Genomic DNA, 24,090 nt, shown 5'->3' on the forward strand with positions numbered 1-24,090 from the left:
TGGACAGCGCAGGGTATACCATAATATGACCCGTCGTTGACGGGCGTATAAAAAGAACTTAAAATTTCTGTGAGAGTAAATTTTGCCACCTACAATGTAGTAGAGAAATCTGAATATCAAACCACATGCTTGCTAATCAGAAAAGTTTATTTTTTCTACAGATAGTTATAACTTGTCATGAGGAACCGACTATAATTCGACACGAACTGTTCTTTTCTGTCCTTAATGAATGGTTTAATTACTCACTCAGCATCATCACATCGGCAATAAACCGTGGTTTCTCCTATTTTTAACACCGGCCATTTCATCCCTCTTGGCAACCCCCTCAGTCTTGCCCAAACCAGTTCGTTCATATCTGTAAGACAGAGAAATCAAGTAAAAAATGTATGAAACGATGGACACTCCAAAATTTGCTTGGATGTCATTGAGCTGTCAGTGTCACTAGAGCTAGAATACCAATTATTTTAAGTGACATTGTAGCAAGCACATGTTAAGTTTCTGTATCTCATACCTTTGAAAACCAAATATTTTAAGTGACATTTGTCCATAATATTAAGTGACACTGTAGCAAGAACATTTGAAGTTTCTGTATCTAATACCCTTGAAACCCAAATATTGTATGTGACATTTGTCCATAATATTAAGTGACACTAGTAGCAAGAACATTTGAAGTTTCTGTATCTAATACCCTTGAAACCCAAATATTGTATGTGACATTTGTCCATAATATTAAGTGACATTGTAGCAAGCACAAGTTTCTGTATCTCATACCTTTGAAAACCAAATATTTTAAGTGACATTTGTCCATAATATTAAGTGACACTAGTACTAGTGGCAAGAACATTTGAAGTTTCTGTATCTAATACCCTTGAAACCCAAATATTGTATGTGACATTTGTCCATAATATTAAGAGACACTACGTAGCAAGCACATTTGAAGTTTCTGTATCTTGTACCCTTGAAACCCAAATATTTTGTGACATTTGCCCATAATATTAAATCATGCCACTATTAATTTACAAAAGGTTTATTTTAAATAAAGATAAGTATATAATAATAGAAATGTGTTTATTTTACACCTTATTAATCTGAGTTTTGAAAATTATTTACATCTTATATGACATACATTTATAAGAGACACAAACGTAGAGAATCTGATAATTTTTATGACATTCGTGATTTGTCCTTATTAAAAATTGCAAATGTCACATAAGTTATCAGATTCTCCATTTGTGAGCAAAGTTTGTTTCATTACTGGAACTTTATAAATGGCTAGCCATGTATAACAACTTTATTTATTTTGAACGGTAAAGTTATGGTTAACCAGGTTGTAATAAGTTCAGGTACCACGGCAGAAATTCTAATATGACAGCCTGGGCCTAATCTGAAGATTTTGTTCTCGTGTTGATCGACTAAGTCAGAACCCTTCAGATTAAACTGGGCCATATTCAACATGTGCATTTATGTAAGAATTGCACAATCAAGTAGCTCTTGTTGAAAGTGGTGTATTTAGTGTGTACAACATTATACTAGACATATCAGTTATAACAATTACATTAGAAGAATATGTTAGACTCACACAGCTTAATTTTATGTGTCACAATTGTATGGAATTCCATTCAGACAGCAAAATGATGTCACTCTTTCACAGCTTGAAATGGACTTAAACTCCAGACCGAAATGAATGATCCCATTTTTTAAGTTTGTTATAATATCACAGAATATATCCTCCTGCAATACATAGGCCAACACAAGTCTAAATTCGAGAAAGGTTGTAAAGTAAATCTGAAACATCTTCAGTCCATAACTCTGTAAGCTTGCAATGTGTTGAAGTGTTGCAACATCCCGTAGACTATCGAGTCAGGCTATTTATAAATAACGATGTCCACTTTCTATATATTTTATAGATAATAATGCTAATAAACAAGAGTCAATAAAATGAGAACTAAAATGAATGTCACAAGCACGAAAAACACAATCAGATCCTCCTCCATTATGCAAGAAATAAACTGGGTCAAACACGTGCCGCCATTTTGATTTTTACGTTTGTTTGTTCTGTGTCACAGCAGTGTTCGCAGTTTTACCTACACATCTTCAACTTTCTCGAATCGAGAAATCAGAAAACCACTCGTTACACAAAAATGCATACATGTATTATAATCAAAAGAGTGGAAGAAAAAAAGTGCATCGATTCCACAAATACATGCTTCCGTAACATCGAGGTCGGAATCAGAGCAAAACAAGCTAGCTAACACGAATTCATGATTTGATAAAAAAAAAAAACAATATCCCGCAAGGCATTTCCACGATGTCGGCCATGTTTAAGATTGTTTACTAGTCTACTGCAGAAAATCCCGTTTCAACAACACTGTCACACACTGTACATAAATATTTCCACCATGTCGGCCATGACTAAGATTTTTCACTACTGCAGCAAATACTGTCTCAACAACACTGTCACACTGTTCAAAGACGTACGGTCACATAAATAAATAACTTACCTTGGAATCATGTGTCCCTCGTCTCGCAGCTAAAACGGAAGTAGATTTGCCGTGCGCAGGCGCATTACCCCTAAAAAAAACTTTCGACAACTTCCGATATGATAACTTCGGGAATTTCCGGAAACGACTTGAACAACGTGATAGGGGAGACAATCCCTGTGGACACCTGTACGGACCTCCATAGCATGGATAAGTTCAGTCCAAAATTTTAAAGTGACACCTGTTCAGGTTTATGTAAAGGTCACATTAGAGTGATTTTTGTATGGAAATGTACAAATTTTATGTGACTGTCACATAAACAGAAGTGTCACTTATCATTAACCTAGACTCAAATTCTGTCACATAACCCTCATAACACGGACGGACGGACGGACCACGGACGCAGGGCGATTTGAATAGCCCACCATCTGATGATGGCGGGCTAAAAATAATGAGTAAATAAATTAGGCCACTTATATTTTTTTCCAGATTTGGCTTGGTTTGGTTTGGTTTATTTTGTTTAACGTCCTATTAACAGCTAAGGTCATTTTAAGGTCACTTCTAGAATTGGCGCGAATATTCACTCAAAACCGCGCTGCTAACACAGTCTGAGTCATTGATAATCAAAGATTCTGTTGTCTCAGGATCATGTTACACTGTGGTCTGTTGCGTGTCACATGTTTCTCGCTGCAGTTTAAATACACGTATAATGTTTTCGTTTATGGTTATTATTACAAATGTACGTATACCGATACAATCATTTGCCTATGTTACTACAGATTTAGTTAAGGTATCTAGTTTTTAAAGTGCGCGTTTAGTGAGACTCCATGTAGGAGAGGGCGGATTAATTTAACAAAATATATATTGTAAGTATGTAACAGGTATGACCAATCTTGTTTTTATGATTTTACGGCAATTTGATTACAGTAATTAATAGTGCAATATCTGTGTGGTACCTAACTTGCATTTTTGATGTGCCAGAGAGAGAGAGAGATATTGCCCACCATGTCAATGAAATAATTAAATATGATTGAAGTGAGACTAACAACATCAGCATGTTAGAAACAGTATATGAGAGGAATCGAGAACCGTGCATCGAGTTCAGAAAGGGGGCTGGATAGGGTCGGATGAGGCGTAAAGAGAGTTATGATACCCTTGGCCTCTTGTTAGTATATATTATCGAAAATTAAAAAAAATCAAGTAGAGAGATGAAGTTACTTCAGTTATTAAAAAAGTGTCAGAACGAACGATTCTAGAAAGTGAGAACATGTTTTATTCATGTTTTAATTTTACAAGATAATGAACACATTAAACCCGAATAAAACTAATAAGATAGTAAAAGTTTTACGGAAATTCCGGAGTTGTCAGGGAGTGTCAGTTATAATTGTTTATACACACATGTAGCTGGTTGTGAATGAAAAATAAGTTTGTAGGCAATACATATATTTTTAGGTTTCAGCTGCAGTTAGCTTCAATAGGACATTGTCTAAGTAAATCTAATCAACATATTCCCCAATTACTCACAAGTGTGTAATTTCCTTAGGGTATATTAATTAGGTGATATAAAATTGCAGTTGAATCTTAGAGAATTGTTAGATATAATTGATCGTAATAATTGAATTTCGTTTTCCTGTAACATTTCTATTACTAGAGTATAGTTACAATTTCTAAGCCTACAAATTACGTCAGACCGGATGGTGGAAATTCAGAAAAATAAAGACAGTTCCAAAATTTGATGCATGATTTTCTAACTCGTAATTAAAGATCAATGCCATAAGACGGATCCCTCGCTGACCTATGAGTGTTCTAGTTACTGATGTGTTGAAGTAGTCCCTTTTTCAGCTTAACTACTTATTAGCATATACTGATACTGCAATGTTGGTTAAATGTTAATAATTATCATCTGTCAAAAAGTGATTTTCATTAATCTTATTGATTTTGTGAGATTCAAAGGGATATAAGCTTTAAATTTTTAAAATAAAGTTAGAATGGACGGAAAAGGGAACATCACAACAAAATCACCAAACTGAATTAAATGCGATTCATCCATTGTGCAAAAACAAATAAGAAATATATTTTTATATAGAAGTGATTGTTGTAAATTTAGTTATTGATAATTTGTCGAGTGCGTGAATAATGTTTATTTCATGTGTACTTGCTCCCTGAAAACATCACTGATCTTTGTTCATAGCACGGAGCTGACAGAAGAATCAGGCGATATGTAAGTTATTTCCTTCCACTTATATATAAAACGTTTTGAATGTTAAAACCAGGATAGTTACTTCACCTCATAAGTAATCATGTTTTGCCATCGTTCTGAAACCTTGAATATGTGCGACCATCAAAACTTATCATTAAGACTTTTACCTTAATTCTGTTAACTTCACTTTTTATTTATTTAATTAGCAATGTTTAAATTTCAACGCTAAATTGTTATGTGGAGATATTTGTTTATGATGAATACAATAAGCATGTTTTTGTGATGTCCTAATTTTCATTTATTTGGAATTTTCTGTGTTTCCTCTATTTTTAAGGTGAGTAAGATGTTAATTGTAGATAGCCAGTTTAGTGGTGATATGGAAGTGGCCTCTAATTGGTCTTGGCGACTGTGAAGATCAGAGATAAGGTTTAAGTAGTAATTGATAGCGTTAATAGCAGTGAGGTTGTTCATGCTAGTGAAATTATTAGGCCTGGTCATTCTGGTCAGTCTCGATGACTGGTATATAAATAGGTATGCGATCATCCAGGGGCTGCATTAATATGATCTGTTTATACTGCTAGACTGTGCTGGTGGTTAAGTTTAGCATCTACATGTAGAGTGTAGTAGTTCGATTTAATAACTGATGTCACTGGTCGAGAATAGTTTGCTGACCATATATACTGAAACGAAAAAGAAACGCAACTTCAAATTGTAGGTTTAATAAAATAATACTTGTGAGCATTATGTTTAAATTTCATATGTAATAGTTAATATTGAATATTGATGTAACATCCTTTAAATGTTTAGAGATTTTTAAGAACAGGTCACTTTGCTAGAAGGTCATGATTGGTAGTACCCTACGTGAATCCAAGTTGAAATGGCAGCAGTTTTGAAACCGTGCCCTAATATCGTGTGTGTCCTCCTCGAACAGTTATCACATCTCTAATTCTTTGTTGCATTGAGTTCATCAGGGCATTGACTTTCCGTATTGGAATGTTATTCCATTCTTGGACGAGTGCATTTGCTAACTGAGGGAGGGTATTTGGGGGGTTACGGCGATTTCGAATTCTTCTGTCTAATTCATCCCACAAATGCTCGATTGGGGACAGGTCGGGGCTATATGGAGGCCAATCTATAGGAACAATGTTCTGTGTCGCAAGAAAGTCTCTACAGACTCTTGCAACGTGTGGTCTCGCGTTATCTTGCTGAAAGGTTAGATGATGCTGCCTAACAAACGGCACAACATGGGGCCTAAGGATCTCATCCCGATAGCGTACGGCCGTTAAATTCCCATTGACTATCACCAAAGGCGTCTTCAAACCATGGGAGATTCCCGCCCAAACCATAACTGATCCACCCCCAAATCGGTCGTGTTCCAAAACACAGGCGTCAGCAAAACGTTCGCCTCGACGCCGGTACACACGTTGACGGCCATTTGCTCGAAATAACGTGAATCGAGATTCATCGGTGAAGAGCATAGACCTCCAACGTCTCATAGGAAAACGTCTGGGCATATGTGCCGTTGCCCATTGCATACGACGTGCTCGACGTTGCGGTGTTAGTGGTAAACCAACGTACTGTCGCCTTGCACGCAAATTAGCCTCACGCAGTCTGTTGATCACTGTTTGGGGATGAATTCGACGGTTATGATTACCAATCGTATTCCTTGCCGTTTCAGCGGCCGTTAATCTCCTGTTACGCAGGTGTGCCAACCTAAGAACCCGGTCTTGACGTCGCGACGTTACGCGTGGACGTCCGGATCTCGGCTGGTCATCGACTCTTCCTGTTGCGTTAAGACGTGAAACTAATCGACTAATAGTCGATTTGTGAACTCTGAATTGTCGAGCGACGTGAAGTTGCGTGTTCCCTGCCAGAAGCATCGCTATAGCACGTCCTCTATCAACCTTTGATAACCGTGGCATAATTGTAAAAGGAATTATTGTTTGCAAAAGTATTGGCGATGATGTGGCTCAATGTTAGTGATGAATTGATACTGGTTTGAATGAAAAAAGAACGCATATGTTTGTACAGGCACGGTTTTTGATGTTTTTACCGCGCCGGAAGTGCATAGGTCTCTAGTCACACTTGGGTGATTTTGAAGATTGGTATGGGTGTTAGGCAGGGTGCATGTTTATTTCCGCGATTTTTATACAGATATGTATATTTAATACAAAATTAATCACAATTTTCCATGTTGCGTTTCTTTTTCGTTTCAGTATATAAAGGCCTGTTAACTTAGAGTTTGGGCTTTTTGAAATCGGGTTGTGAGAGTAGACTTGAGAATCAAGTGTTTTAGAGCAGGAGTTGATAGAGACTGAGAGTAGGTTTTATCAATAGAGAGACTTCGGATTGCGTGTGCTTAGTTTAGATAGAGAGTATGGAAATATGTAAAGAAGTTTAGTTTATAATTATGAGTCATAGATAGGGACAGTAAGACACTTTTTATTGTGTAGTTATTTTCTTCATTTTGGTTACTTCTAAAAAGAATCGGAGTGGATTCTATTGGATACTGCTAGAATTGATCTGACTTAAATCATTTCTTACTTACTTTTGGAACTCTTTGTGAATTCCTACGTTCTACTCCTGGAATATATCTTTACTCTTTACTCTTTTACTAGTTAATTACATGCCCACATATAACAGATACATATGATATAAAACGTTTGTTTTAGATATTTAGTATATGGAATAATTATGAGAAATAGATGAACTACATTTATAGCGGAACAAAGTACGATTTAAATATTTTGTTTCTGTATTTCACAGGGGTGAGAGTGAAATATCTGCAATGCTCGAAAAACATGCAGACACAGTACTTCTTCCGACTCCTAATGAAGACATGTGCTACTTTAATGGTATAAATGTTTCACAGTACTACGTCCTGGAAGATTTTATGGAAAGTGTTGAAGCAGCCAACTACGACTTCAAAAAGAAAGTTAAAGTTCAATTCATATCAAACTTCGGAGAGCACCAAGACATCGAAATCGCTATTGATGAAGGTGGCCCGAGAAGGGAATTTTTTCGTCTTCTTATGGACGCTGTTGTTCATACTAGTGGACTATTAGAAGGTCCTGAAACAATGAAGGTAACATTTACACTTATCAGTATCATTAACCCTCTTTACTTTCAAATAACTACAATGATATTGCTGTTATGAGTTGTTATTATACCATTTCCAGAAAGGAGAGTAATAATTTCGACGTTCAAAAAGCTAGTTATTTTATTTTGCTTGTAATAAAAAGAAGATGCTTGAATTGGATAAGACGCATAACATAATTTTTGTTTTGTTTGTGCGCTTTATCTCGGTGTCTGTCTTTTAATGCGACTTTGATAAGTTAGAAACAAATTAGATAAAGATTCCCTTAGAATTTTGAAAATTGCTTTTTAGCACACTCCAACCATGAAGTTATCGAACATAGCACGTCATCGCATAATTTTCAATATAAATCGTTAAATCGAAAAATCATTATTCCTAGCATGTACGTATGATCTAACATAATAGCCCAGCGATTTTGCGAAATAAGTATTCGCTACTTTATGGTAACATATTTCTTATTCTAGCACAATTATTTCGAGTCCGTGATTTATACTGTACATTGTTATCCCGGCTTATAGCGAGACATTGTGTAAAAGATATTAACTATCAAATAATTTGATTGGCGGTTCAAATGAACACTACTAATAATATGGTTGCTTTCTTTTAAGGTGTTCTCTTCAAAAGTGTCGGCGTTGAGAAGGAAACATTATTATTATGCAGGATACGCGGTGGCTGCATCCATCCTTATGGGTGGACAGCCACTGTGTTGTCTAGCCCCTTCTGTTGTCGATTTTCTTATGAATGGTCAGTCTAATCCCACACCGGAGGAAGTGACGGATTATGAAATCCGTGATGCCTTAAAAGAGGTAAGCCTAACAAAGTAACTATGAGAGTTTCTGTACTACTTTATGTAATGTGTAATAAGTATTATTTAGTATGGCAAATGCCTTTTGTTATCTTTACCGTATACGAATGATTGGCTAAACTATCTGCAGAAGCATCAACAAGAGCATTTAATATAAAAAAAACATTCTATTCACAGTTAACTGATTCAAAAACGACAGAGAACATGAGAAAGATATTGGATGAAAAACTGGAATTACGATTTAGCCTGGGAGTGGACAAGCCAACTTTCCTTTTAGACATCGCTGACAAAGAGGATTTAGTAAAAGACATCTACTTGTCTTTTGTCATCCATAGGACATCAGCGTCAATTAGCCAATTTGCTGACGGCATGGAAGTACTTGGCCTGATGACTCTGATGCGGAGGTACACCGCTCTAAGAGATCTTTTGGTCTATAACAACAGGTATTGTTCCCTGTAAATAATGATATGATAACCGCATAGAATTAGTGTACACTATCTTTAGAAAATGTATTTAAATGAAATGAATAATACATCTAACCAATGAACATATTGTTCTGAATTGAAAGCTTTAGATGTGTGTTGGGAACATTTAGTTTTAATTAATACGTATAATTCCAGGTTTGAAATCACTCCAAAACGTTTCAAGGAAGCATGTACATTCAATTTTTGTGAAAACGGGAGCAACAGACGTCCAGTAGAGGAACGCCTTGCAAAGCGATTTCTGGAATACGTGGATGAAATTTATCGTAAGTTATGCAAGCTTTGATTTTGTTTCATTTCTGGCAATATACTTTTATCTAAGAGATGGAATAGTGTAATGATTGGGAACATCTGTTGAAACAGATAGTTGCCGGGTAGCGCAGTTATCAACGCACTTGCCTTTCACCAAGTCGTCGTTGGTTCGATTCCAGACATGGACGTGATGAGAATGTGTCACATATTTTCTACTTTCCTCCGAACACGGAGCATACCAGCACCTCATGTCACCGAACGCTCTAAATGATTGAGCGAATGCTGCCCTATCCGGGTTTCAAAATCATAGCTTATGTACTTAAAAAAAGATTTATGCAAATGTTGCCATAGCAGAGCCAACAAAGTTATTCGGAGATAGCAGTGTACAGTAAAAATGCCAAATTATGAAAAATAAGGCACACGTTTTAGATATGTAAACAGTTAACCCTACATATTACATATGATAAAGTATAATATTTTTTATTATATCTTATAATCTATACAACTTTTGTAAATCTGATAGTTCTGAAGGATAAGTAAACTTATTTTTTCAATGTTTTTTTCAGATCTATGAATACACAATTGAAGGCACAATTCTCTACACATTTTTTTCTTCTGAAACCTAATTGAAATTAAATATCTGCATCCCAAGAACAGAATTAATCCTGTTTTGACATTTGTTTTTCTGCAATCTTACCTTGATTGTGAGGCACCATATTTCGCTGAGGGCAAAACAAAATTTCCTATGAAATGAACACACTTTCGGGAAATCCGGAAATTTATTTATTTCAGTTTTAACAAACGTGAAACCTTTAAGTACTTAAGAAATAATTAACGATCATTCGTGTATTGTTGCAGGATATACAACGAGGACGAGGATATTTTGCAATTAAATTAATAACGAAGGCCGCAGGATATACAACGGGGACGAGGATATTTTGCAATTAAATTAATAACAAAGGCCGCATGCCTGAGTTATTAATTAAAATTGCAAAATATCCGAGTCCGAGTTGTATATCCTGCAACAATACACGAGTCAAAGTTGATTATTTCTATTCTACCATGTATTGTTTAGTTCTGAGGTCAATATAGAAAAACGGCAAAGAAACCCCGGGAAAACTTTGTAAAAACGGCAAAGAAACCCCGAATTTATTTCTTGAGTATTGCATTATTTTGTTGATAAGATATTATTTCTTTACAGGCACCCCGGGAAAACTTTGTAAAAACGGCAAAGAAACCCCGAATTTATTTCTTGAGTATTGCATTATTTTGTTGATAATATATTTCTTTACAGGCACTACAGTACTACAATCAAGAACATCTATCATATGGCATTGATTTTGAAAATTAAAAAAAAAATAAGGGGATAAAAAAAAGCCGCCTTCGTAGGATTCGAACTCGCGTCGTGATGAAAAATAGAGGAAAGACTAAAGCATTAGCCGACTCGGCTACAGTAACCGTATTATTGATGAGTGAATATAAGATACATAACATTGTAACAGCCGTGACTCACAAGCGTGTATTATTGACACGAGCGTGTATTATTGGAAAATAATACATGGTTTTTAACCAATCAAAACTGTCGTTGCATAGCAAACATGGTAGAATACTTCATAATGAACATACCAGTTATAGTTTACATTTGTTTTTGTTGTTTGTTTTTTGTTTGCGGTTTTTTGTTTTTTCTTTTTTGTTTTTGTTCGTTTTTTGTCTTCTTTTTTTAATGCATTGTATCATAAAACAGGAGTTATTTACTTTAAAATAAATCAGCCATGGCAAAGCAGTCTTTGTGTGGTCTGCTACCTAAACGTCCACTATTCTTTTTGTTATTTACAGGTGACCCACTCCAGCATGACGAACACGAAATAAACCTTCAGTCACTCCTGGGGTTTATTACCGGACTATCAAGATTGCCAGGTGTTCGATTGAATGGCATTCAGGTCAACTTTGACCACGAAGCTACTGAAGGAAGCCTTCCGCGAGCTAATACTTGTGGTTTCATGGTTGTACTGCCTGTGTATGAATCTTTCAGAGACAAAACCATATTCTGTTAAAAATTCGATATTGCAATTTTGTATGCAGGCGGAATGCATGCCTTGTAACTTTAAGAAAAGAACAAAATCTGCAGTGAAGACTAAAGCAAGTTCCAATAAGAATAAAAGGAAATTTTCTGAGTTCTCTTACTTCAGCCTCGGAAGGTATCCAATCCGATTCTATACACATCATAAATGGAAATGGATGCAGCAATTTATCAGTAGTCACGTGATCATTTTTCAAATATGTATCGCATACTTTTGTTCACTTGCATTTGTGCATAACTTGATTTGAAACTTAGTTCTTGCTAAAACGAAGCAATTAAAAATGAATGAAGTATCATTTTAATTGTCATTTATCATTATGATATAAACATCATAAATCAGTTTACAAAGCATCATACAGCATGTAATAATTCTTCAGGGCTTCTTGCCAAGTGTCTGGCTTCATCAAACCAAGTCGAACAGTCATTTCTGCGGCGATGTCGTCAAATTCTTTCAAACCAGATAAAGTAGATGGTAATGTTTTTGTAAACCCCATCGTTATCAATTCTTCGTTGACAGGATGGATGCAATCCCTTGCACCTGCAAAACATACACATTAGGTAAGACATGTAAACACTAGGAATGGCTTTCATGTCGGAACGTAGGTCAGCAGTCCTCATTGTTAATATTGATTGACTATTGCAGACTAAAAGAATTCCAAATCATAAACAAATTATAATAACCTGATATCTCTGGCATTGCATACAGGACACTGGGTCTTCCATTCGGACAGTGTGCATTTCTTGATAAGCTTATTTGGTGATTGTTCCATTGCTCAGCGATTTCATCAAGATATTGTTGAATCAGTGGCATAAATACGTATCGTAGGCATTTCCTGAAAGTGAAAATGGAGTTGCTAAATGTGAGCAAACAAATTCTACATTAAGCTTTGTCTATTTCAAAGTCGCAGGTGACATGTCACTAGCGGATCTTTGCTATCGTAGAGGGACCAGTTTCAGGCAGATCTGCACTATTTACAAAGATTATCGTGCCGCAGTCTCTACGAGAAAATATTAAATAGTGTTGCTATGAAGTATTGTAACAGTGTTATATCTAATTCAGCTGTTCAAAAGGTATCTATTTTTCGCTTTTAAATAGTTAACTTCATATATTATTAAAGAAAAAAAATAATTACAAAAACAAAAACGTACGACCAACCAATAGCAGCTCTCGCCCTTTGATGAGCTTTTCATGTATGGTTTATTTTTCAAAAGACAATCCAATGACGTCATCAATGCCGCAACGTGCTGTGATCGTGACGTAATTTCATTTATGACATCATTGCGTTGTTCTTTGAAAAATAAACCTTACCTGAAGATAATAGGATCATTGCTTCGAAAGATTGAGCTTTTTCTGGTTCGTCTTGCATTTATTGAAACCCTCTGCGCTGTTAAAATCTGGCACAAAAGTCTTCATACTGGGCCAGGTTCCTTAATATCTATGAAAATGTCAGAGATTTATCATAGAGGTAAGTAGTCCTTGTTTGGCCGTTTTCAAACCTGACAATTGTTCAAATAAAATCAAAACCGCGGCTATAACATAATCTTATTACTATTTTCATCAATGTTTTGACGGCATCAACATGTTTGCACATATTCGCAATCGAGATACCGAAAGTGGTAATGGGGATGTTTGAATGCAAAATTACAGATACATTTAGACCATGATACAGTACATACATTGAGTTGTCGTCATGCGAAACGTAGGTTCCCGAATTGACCAAATCCATGAAAAAGTTAATCCACCATTGCGCAAATCTCTTCCGGAGAAAAGACCACCATGACTCGATGCGCTGAAAAATATATAAATTATAGCAAGGATATATTTGACGTTAAAATTTAGTGCTCTTCATGAAAATAACGCTTCTACGACCATTCGATTTCTCTGATGATCAGAGAGACTAAAAGTACTCACCTGGTTAAGTTTTGATGCAATATGTTGGAAGCCGTTTTCGCGACCAAATCCTGGTTCTTCCTGTCTTAAGACAGACTGTAGGGCGCCAATTACTGAATTTTCCGTACCTCGGTCTGCTTGTATGTTATATGGACAACCTAAATACAACGGAAACAGCATGCATATTATCAAAATACGAATCGACACATATCAATATTTCATCGAGTTTTGAAAAAGAACAAAAACATTTTCCACTCTTTGATTCTTACCTCCGAGACGTTGAACTTTTCCATATAGTGATTTGCTACCAGTTTCGGATCATTGTTCGATGGACCGACAACAAACCAGATGATTTTTCTGGAAAACCTTACAAATATGAAAGTATTTTTTACTGTAAATGATCATGGCGGTAGATTAAATTAAATTAAAATTAAATCAAATGTAAAAATAATCACCGCCCCATGTTAGATAAGATACTGTTATACCGGTTCGAAATTTAGAATATATGAGTTTTCTTTCTATACTTATACATGTACGTTCTCCGAGGTGACGAATAAGTTACAAATCACATTCACAATGTGAATGAATACAGGTCAAACAATGCATGTGAAATTGGTTAAATGATTACGACCAGATTGTTTACACAAAATAACATATCTGGTATTAACAATTATGATGCATAAATTATTATTAGAAACCTTATTAACACAAAAGGTAAGAGTCAAACGTGACATATCAAACTATTTGCATCGTTATGATTCCTTTCTTCACCACGTTGAAAACAGCATCACTGAAAAAAATTATTTAAACAATGTGAGGTTCTTAATTTTACGTTGTTCACAAACAAATTAACATTCAATTGACTGACTGTCTTTGTTGATTTGCACGCCAACTCACCCATCTATGCATCCGTGTATTGGAAATCCGTACGGTTTCAGCTTGTCATATCTAGGGAAACAAGACACATGTGTGGCTGGCTTTGATTACCATTCAACAACTAAATACAATAAAATATATGTGTGTATATCACTCAAGAGTTTTAGTACAGGTTTTCATTTCGATTGGAAACCAATATACTACCATTGTGTTATGCTGAACACTTCATTTGCGAAATTTGAATTGGTAATCATTAAGTCAATGCTACAGATCTAAAAATAAATTTCTAACATCCTCAGTTACATCCAACGAAATTCACACATAGCCAAAACATAACCCGTTGATAGTATCATGTTTATAGTTATTACAATTATCTTGTACAACATATCGACAATATCTCAAAACATCAGAGTCTATCAGATGAATTGTTCAAACAAGAGGCCAATGACCACATAGTAGCTATAGGTGGGCAGTAACTTTTTTTCAGTTTCAGTTTCTTTTATTAGCTTAAGTTTTACAACTTATCACTAAAATGTAACAACCATATATAATAAGCACCCTAGCGGCTAGCACACCCTCACCCACTCACACCCACACGCTCTCCCTCTCTCAACCACCTACCCACAAAACATTAAAAATACATAGACAGCATTATTTTAAGAATTTCATGTGTACATACATTCCATGTATTACAATACAACCTAATATTAATCGTAATTGATTTACATACACACAGGAAATTAACATATAATTTTCCATATGTAAAGTATACAGGAGATTGTCGAATGACCTATGAATTTATACTAGATATATATATATATTATATTTTTCTAAATTCCTATCCGTTCTTTTCTCCTATTAGATGCTGACACTAAATCTTTACCTAGATTATTTAGATCTTTGATTTTTTCAACATTTAGAAACTTAATAAACTTGAACATACTGGGATTATTGATAATAATTGGCTTAAGGTATTTTGAACGAATGTCCGCATATAATGGACACTTAACTACAAAATGAAACTCATCTTCTATGTCATTACTATCACATAACATACATACTCTTTGGTTCCTATTTACATTTCTATATCTACCCCTTTCAATTTCCAAATCATGTGCTGATAATCTTAGTTTACCGATTGCCTTTAAATATTAACATTTATAGGTTTTTTTCAGATATGTCTGTAAAGATAGTGTTTCTACAAGATGCTGGTACAGGTGACCTTTCGAAGACGTTTTAATAGTATCTAAACATTCTTGCTGGAAAATATCAATAAGCCTAGATTTAAACAGTTTACAGTGTGAATCATTTAATATAGTTAAATTGAAAATATATCCTAAACCAGCTTGGTTTAAATCTTGTTGCAAATTTGTGATCCAAGGATCATTTCGTTCCACCATATAATCATAGCATGATTTTAATATACAATTATTTGTATTACGTAATTTTGACCAATATTTGAATATTTTTATTTTTCTATCAATGTATAACGGTAACCTACCTAACTCAAAATACAAGAAAACATTTGGAGTAGACTGTCTTACTCCCAACAACTTTTAAAAACCTAATGTGTACTTTCTCAATATCGTTTGCCTTGTGGAACCCCCAAATTTCACTTCCATATGAAAACACGTTATTGATATAGGTGTCAAATACTGCTATACATGTTTCAAAATTGAAATGATTCTTTTTACATACATTTATCATCGCAAACAATGCTTTGCGACCCTGCTCTGCTATTTTCTTTTGAGTTTGTAGAAATTTACCGTTATAATTTAACATTAATCCTAGATAATTGAAACTGTCTACTACTTCAATTTCTTTATCATCATAAAACCAATTTTCATTTTCTTTAGTTCTACCCCCCATTTCTAAATACAACAATTTTTGTTTTGTCAACATTAACTGTAAGACTCCATTTCTTTGTGTACTCCTGTAAGGAGTCGAGCGTCTGTTGTAAACCATCTATGCTTTCAGACATGATAACCATATCGTGTGCATACATTAATAAAACAAATTAATTGTTTGTTTTTCAACTGACAGAGAGCTATTTTTTATAAAGTCTATTTCTAAATCATTAACATATAATGTGTACAAAATCGGCGAGAGAATTTCCCCCTGGAATAATCCACATTCACATTTGAAAAAATCTGTCAAACCATAATATTTTACACAACATCTAACATTGCTATACAAAGATATAATTATTTTCAGCATTTTTCCATCTATACCTTCTTTGACCAACTTAAACCATAAATTTTGCCTACTTATAAAATCAAATGCTTTTTTGTAATCAATAAAGCAGCAGTATAATCGCTTACGTCGTTTTAGTGTTTTATCTATCAGTGATTGTAGGGCAAATATTGCATCAATGGTAGAATGATTTTTCCGAAAACCAAACTGCGCATCTGTGATTATATTATATTTCTCATCTAATTTCACTGATCTCTGATTTAATATAGACGTGAATAACTTTCCTAAACAACTGACTAGTGTAATGCCTCTGTAATTATCTGTAATATTTTCATCACCTTTTTTATGCACTGGCACTGGCACAATACATCCTATATTCCATGAGCTTGGAAAACAGCACGGATTAAAAACTCTATTGAACAGTATAGTTAAACATGGGACTAAACTGTCTTTACAATGTATAAAAAATTCATTAAGTATACCATCAATCCTTCAAACTTGTTCACATTTACAACGTTTAAAAATGTCCACCATCTGTGTTAGGCCTAATTGATGTCAATACTGTCCAAAAACACATTTGTAAACAAGCAATTTTATCAGCAACACTAAGCTCTGGAATATAAATAGCAGACGACACACCACTACATGAGCACTGTGTGGAGCACAGCTGTATCAACGTACAAATGTTTATACATAGTAGTTTAAGAAGAATGTCCAAAATCAATAATCAGTGCCAAATCAATCAGTACTTTAATCAATAGGGATGTGTCTAAACCCATGAGACAACAACTTAAAAAGATGAGAACAAACTACAGAAGCATTTGTTCTGGCACGCTTTCATAAGCTGTTGGACTACGCCTCCCAGCTAAAAATAGTTTCGTGATATTCAAACTTCCTCGCGAAGTCATGTCTACCTATATTTAAATCTGAGTTTAATCTCGAACCCTCATCTCATGAAATTTTTAAAATCCAACAACAAAAAAGACAAAACATTCAAAATACTATTTAAAATGGTAATATTCCAAATTGAAAAAAAATATACATATATAAAAATAAAATTAAAGCTATGTTTTCTATATGTAGTACATCATAAGGATGCGGGTCAATCAAGCTTCGTCTCGCTTTGTACACACAGTGACACACGTGTGCCAAATTACCATCGTAACGTAAAATATTTTCACTTGTGTTATTTTATGAGACTGTAATATATTGTACTAACGCTTGTTTATGGTAATAATATCTTGTATACTGTTCTTATTTGTTAAATATATTACAAGTCACTGCTGCCTAGCCTGGGTAAGAGCAGCAACAATGCAGCATCAATTCCAAATGATATCATAGAATGGATGGACCTGCTCCTGCCGGTCCATAATAATATTCTTTATCAAATTTGATATTTTACATAATTGAATTATGTGTTGTGAACTATTTTTTCTTCTTTGACCTCTTGTTACATATGTATACACCAGTATATGGCGTAAAAATATACATTTTTTATTAAATCGTTTGAACATACCCATCTATATGCCAAGTATGATTAGGTCCGAGTGAGGAATAAATTCTCCTTTGAAGACGATGCCGTATGCGGTTCTCCACTCCTGCTGGATCAACTATTCTCATGACGTGCATCACTTGATCCCTTATGGGTAAATGAAATACATATATTCAGATGTTTATTCAAATGTCACACAATAATGAATGAGAATTATTGCAAATATAAAGTAGTCAAATGATTTGTTCACAATTTGTAGGATCTAAGGAGCAACTTCATACTGATCCGCATTTATGTGCAAAAGAATTCATACTTACTTTTAACAAATGTGGTGCCTGTTCAGAAAGTAAACACTATATGTTATCCATCCTCCATTCTCTTCAGATAATATCATTTGCATTTAATTTATGGGTTACAAATGAAAAATAGCAGATCATTACCTTCTTACGACAATGCCTTCGCTTTTCAGTATTTCTGTCATCTGTCTATAACCAACAGTTGGTGGTAACAGCTGCATTTTTTCCTGTTAATAAAAAGGAATACACGAAAAAAGTTTTAAATCTAGGAAAATATAATATAATAATATGAGAGAGAGAGAGAGAGAGAGAGAGAGAGAGAGAGAGAGATCCTCACATAATAAGAGAGAGAGAGAGAGAGAGAGAGAGAGAGAGAGAGAGAGAGAGAGAGATCCTCACATAATATTTAAGAAGATGACATACACCGATAGACCGGATACCAATCCACGTCATCACACGCTTATTTTTAGGCTACCATTTTTGACTTCAAGTGTCCTTATCAATCACATTCAGGGGTCAGTTCTGTTAAATTGATAGACCCCCGGTGACAAACATAGAATGATACGTAATGTTTTATTTTCTATAAAGCTGAAAATGGCTATACTCCAATCACATGGTGTATGCAGGCAATTTTGCTATCTAGACAGTATCTGAAAGAAATAACTCATTATGTAACTCTAATAATTATGTTTGTCTTGGTTCCGTTGGATCTGTGTATTGAACACAACCGTTAAATGGGATTAATAGAGAACACTTACCGTCCTTTCAGCCTAAATAGCAACCGATGTCCAATGTGGTGTCATAGATTAGTACTCTTACAACATAAGATATCGACATAGCGGATTAACAACGTCATTGTGTCGTGTCATGAAATATCCACGTAATAATTGAACTTAAACCTTTAAAAGTATAACCATGCCTTATAGTGATTTCATGGTACTTCGACATTACATTGGAAATAATTTTGTTGGTGAATCCACATGACGCGTAATACATCAACAGATCCTCAACTGAAATATAAAACTACCGTATATAGCATCACAATCTGTTAACGAAATATACTATATACAAATCAAAACAACAATAACGAAAAACATTATTTTTAGCTACACTTACAAGTTACATATAACAACTTTTTTATAGTGACAAATTTGTAGCATTCAAAGATTTAACGTTTGGCGACAATATGGTATTGATTGGCATATAATACAGGTCTCATGGATGTAGGAGTGAATGTTACAGCTCAGGATTAGCTGTTGCTTGACGTAATCTTAACTTACCATTAGTTAAGCATGTAGCAGGAAATTCAGCCGGTGATGCCATAACAGTAGCAAGCAGCAACATTAGCAGTAAAACATGAGCGGTAATTATCGTCATTGTATTCTGTATAACGAGTGCACAGTGTATGCGAGTGCAAAACTACAGACACCCAGGACATGTCACGTCATTATAAAATGTTCAAACTATGGAATAGTACAATGACAAATTTCCAATCGGTTGATAACTACAAAACCAAGAAGAAAATTTTGCGCTAGGATAAAACATATAACATGCACACAGATGTAATAGGGGTAGATGTTTCGTCGTAGTATAGCGGCTAAATCATAAAGATATTTATATCTAAATAAAAATTGATGTACACGTGTATGTATCATACACGCCTGCAGGCTCTCCATACACTCCTGCAACATTTTTGTAGCCAAAGACATTCCGGGCAATTAATCGCCAGGCTATGTGATGACAGCGTTATCAGGGAGGCATTTGTCAAACTCAATAACCTTTATGACTTGGCGTTTCATATGTTTCTGTACCATGGCTGTTTTCGGCCGCTTTTTGGTACAGAAAGATACAAAAGCGACCGACTCATTTCAAATATGCTTTCACATCTTTTTGTACCATACTATGGTACAAAAAGATGTAAAAAAAAGTGTACCATGAAAAAAAGTGTTACAGTTTTTTCATTTCATTTTGCCAGGCTCTTGTCGGCCATCGTACAAACCAGCCTTTTCGGTGCTTTCATAATGAGGAATTTCATCAACATGGGCATCTACGTGTATGTCTGCACTCACGAGGTCACTACTATCAGTACTTGGTTCATCGAAGAGTCTGTCCAGGCCTGCGAGATCTACATAATTCGACTTCGTAACTTCCGTTGGTGCCGAGATAATGCAGTCTAAATTGTTTCTAGTATAATCTAATCATCAATGGCATGGGGCGGTATCTCATCAAGAATGTTGAAACCTCCACGACTGTCGAGATTTTGATCTTCCGATACTGTATTATCATCCCTTTGTTGTTCATCCTTCGAATTACTAGTTTGTAACATCTGTAAAACCACATTAGATGTTACAAATACATTTTGAAAGCAATGCACCTTTCCCACAAGAATAGGTCCGACGAATTGGTTCTTTTCTGAAAGGTTTACACTGTGTTCCAAGGCATCGAAGACGTCTGCTTGTGATCCCGCTTTTACAACATTTGTGTCTTTTTTTCAGTCATACCATCACCACTATTAAGTGATATTACGATGGGAAAAGTATTAAATAAGTATGAAAACGGTCACAGTAAAATTGTTTCTGCTGACCTGTTTAGAAGTAAACACGCTATGAATAATGAAGCTGCGCACGCATCTCATGTGGTCCCGCAGTACCAAACAGATGTGAATGACAGAATCAAATGCAAAAAAAATAGAATGACGGATAGTAAGTCCAGGTGTCATAAAGATGCTCTAGTCACAAATCGAGGTCAAAAAGGCAGATGTTATATCACGAGAGCATTATCTAATATTTAAATGCAAAAACAAAAAATAGATTTGTTTATGTTTTACGGCCCATCGACAACTAGGGTCATTTAGGGCCAAACAATATACTAACAAGTTTTATTTTTAAAACTAAAATCAGATAAAATTTGTCATTTTTAAAAGCATCCGTATTGTATATTTTGATCATTATGATAAAAAAAGTTGGTTAACAAGAGGCCCATGGGCCTTAACGGTCAACTGATTTTTGAAATATTTCAGTAAATTTGAATGAAAGAATGAATTTCAAAACAAACAAGAGGCCCAATGGGCCTGTATCGCTCACCTGGCTCTACAGCAACTTTGAAGTTGATTGAGGTCATTTCTAAAGATACTATGTTGATAACCTTTTTTTTCAAATATCATTGTAAGCTAGTTTTATTCATATTGAAAATTTTCTAGTCCTTCATTCCAGCATTCTATTGGCCTAATATCAGGTCTTGGAGGCTCTTGGCTATCGCAAAATTATTGTTTACAGATTAAAGCCGATTTCACCCCTGTGACCTTGAATGTAGGTCAAGGTCATTTATTTGAACAAAATTGGTAGCCCTTTACCCCAGCATGCTACAGGCCCAATATCAAGTCCCTGGGCCTCTTGGTTATTGAGAAGAAGTCGTTTGAAGATTATAGCCTATTTGACTCATATGACATTGAATGAAGGTCAAGGTCATTTATTTGAAAACAAATTGGTAGCCCTTCACCCCAGCATGCTACAGGCCCAATATCAAGTCCCTGGGCCTCTTGGTTATTGAGAAGTCGTTTGAAGATTATAGCCTATTTGACTCATATGACCTTGAATGAAGGTCAAGGTCATTTATTTGAACAAACTTTGTAGCCCTTCATCCCAGCATGCTACAGGCCCAATATCAAGTCCCTGGGCCTCTTGGTTATTGAGAAGTCGTTTGAAGATTATAGCCTATTTGACCCATGTGACCTTGAATGAAGGTCAAGGTCATTTATTTGAACAAACTTTGTAGCCCTTCACCCCAGCATGCTACAGGCCCAATATCAAGTCCCTGGGCCTCTTGGTTATTGAGAAGAAGTCGTTTGAAGATTATAGCCTATTTGATCCATGTGACCTTGAATGAAGGTCAATGTCATTTATTTGAAAACAAATTGGTAGCCCTTCACCCCAGCATGCTACAGGCCCAATATCAAGTCCCTGGGCCTCTTGGTTATTGAGAAGAAGTCGTTTGAAGATTATAGCCTATTTGACTCATATGACATTGAATGAAGGTCAAGGTCATTTATTTGAAAACAAATTGGTAGCCCTTCACCCCAGCATGCTACAGGCCCAATATCAAGTCCCTGGGCCTTTTGGTTATTGAGAAGAAGTTGTTTGAAGATTATAGCCTATTTGACCCATGTGACCTTGAATGAAGGCCAAGGTCATTTATTTGAACAAACTTTGTAGCCCTTCACCCCAGCATGCTACATGCCCAATATCAAGTCCCTGGGCCTTTTGGTTATTGAGAAGAAGTTGTTTGAATGAAAAAGTTGACGCCGGACGGACGCCGCACCACGGCATAAGCTCACTTGCCCTTCGGGCAGGTGAGCTAATAAAACAAATGATAGTCAAAAATGTGATTTCCCTATAACTAAAGTAAAGTTTATCCCCTCCCATGGGGCAAACGCAAGACCCCCAGGGCTAGGAAATTCACAATTATGGTAAAGCACCTTAAGACCCTTCGATCTGTGAAGAGTATTTAATTCTACCTTATTTGGGCTGTAAGAAGAAGATTTTAAAAATTTCTGTTAATTTGACCCTTTTTGGCCCCGCCTATCAGCCCCTGGGGGTCAGTCAGGGCCAACATGTACATACAATCAAAGTGTCATCCCATGCTGATAATTTGATACAAGTTAGAATGAATTCCAATACAAATCCAACAAATAATAGTCAAAAATGTGATTTCCCTATACAAACTATAGTAAAGTTTACTCCCTCCCCAGGGGCAAACATGAGACCCCAGGGTCATGAAATTCACAATTTTGGTAAAGCACCTTAAGACCCTTCCATCTATTAAGAGTATTTAATTCTACCATATCTGAGAGTAGAGAAGAAGATTTTTGAATTTTTTGTCAATTTGACCCTTTTTGGCCCCGCCCACCAGCCCCTGGGGGTCAACTAGGGCCAACATGTACATACCATCAAACTGTCATCCCATGCTGATAATTTGATACAAGTTAGAATTAATTCCAATACAAATCCAACAAATAATAGTCAAAAATGTGATTTCCCTATATAAACTATAGTAAAGTTTACCCCCTCCCCAGGGGCAAACATGAGACCCCAGGGTCATGAAATTCACAATTTTGGTAAAGCACCTTAAGACCCTTTCATCTATGAAGAGTGTTTGATTCCACCTTATCTGAGAGTAGAGAAGAAGATTTTTGAAGTTTTAGTCAATTTGACCCTTTTTGGCCCCGCCCCTCAGGCCCCTGGGGATCAACTAGGGCCAACATGTACATACCATCAAACTGTCATCCCATGCTGACAATTTGATACAAGTTAGAATTAATTCCAATACAAATCCAACAAACAAGAGGCCCAATGGGCCTGTATCGCTCACCTGGCTCTACAGCAACTTTGAAGTTGATTGAGGTCATTTCTACAGATACTATGCTGATTATCATAGTAAGCTAGGTTTATTCATATTAATAAATTTTCTAGTCCTTCATTCCAGCATTTTATTGGCCTAATATCTGGTCTAGGAGGCTCTTGGCTATCGCAAAATTATTGTTTACAGATTTAAGCCGATTTCACCCCTGTGACCTTAAATGTAGGTCAAGGGTCATTTATTTGAACAAACTTTGTAGCCCTTCACCCCAGCATGCTACAGGTCCAATATCAAGTCCCTGGGCCTCTTGGTTATTGAGAAGAAGACGTTTGAAGATTATAGCCTATTTGACCAATGTGACCTTGAATGAAGGTCAACGTCATTTATTTGAACAAACTTTGTAGCCCTTTACCCTAGCATGCTACAGGCCCAATATCAAGTCCCTTGGCCTCTTGGTTATTGAGAAGAAGTTGTTTGAAGAGTATAGCCTATTTGACCCATTCGACCTTGAATGAAGGTCAAGGTCATTTATTTGAACAAACTTTGTTGCCCTTCACCCCAGCATGCTACAGGCCCAATATCAAGTCCCTG

At 35.6% G+C, this 24,090-nt stretch overlaps 2 protein-coding genes across 2 annotated transcripts; one reads left to right on the top strand and one right to left on the bottom strand.

Moving 5' to 3' along the window:
* The first annotated feature begins 8,484 nt into the window (after positions 1 to 8,484).
* On the top strand, positions 8,485 to 9,587 carry LOC117315040. The gene is made up of 3 exons (XM_033869177.1): positions 8,485 to 8,583; positions 8,760 to 9,025; positions 9,203 to 9,587. The coding sequence occupies exons 1-3, from the start codon at positions 8,515 to 8,517 to the stop codon at positions 9,348 to 9,350; spliced, it is 483 nt and encodes a 160-aa protein (XP_033725068.1). The 5' UTR covers positions 8,485 to 8,514; the 3' UTR covers positions 9,351 to 9,587.
* A 2,150-nt stretch (positions 9,588 to 11,737) lies between these two features.
* Positions 11,738 to 13,836, bottom strand: LOC117315168. The gene is made up of 4 exons (XM_033869313.1): positions 13,309 to 13,836; positions 13,074 to 13,186; positions 12,078 to 12,229; positions 11,738 to 11,934 (listed from the first exon to the last, which is right to left on the bottom strand). The coding sequence occupies exons 1-4, from the start codon at positions 13,465 to 13,467 to the stop codon at positions 11,738 to 11,740; spliced, it is 621 nt and encodes a 206-aa protein (XP_033725204.1). The 5' UTR covers positions 13,468 to 13,836.
* Between the last annotated feature and the right edge of the window lie 10,254 nt (positions 13,837 to 24,090).

This window comes from Pecten maximus, chromosome 17 (assembly GCF_902652985.1).
Source record: "Pecten maximus chromosome 17, xPecMax1.1, whole genome shotgun sequence".
Classification (NCBI taxonomy): domain Eukaryota; kingdom Metazoa; phylum Mollusca; class Bivalvia; order Pectinida; family Pectinidae; genus Pecten; species Pecten maximus.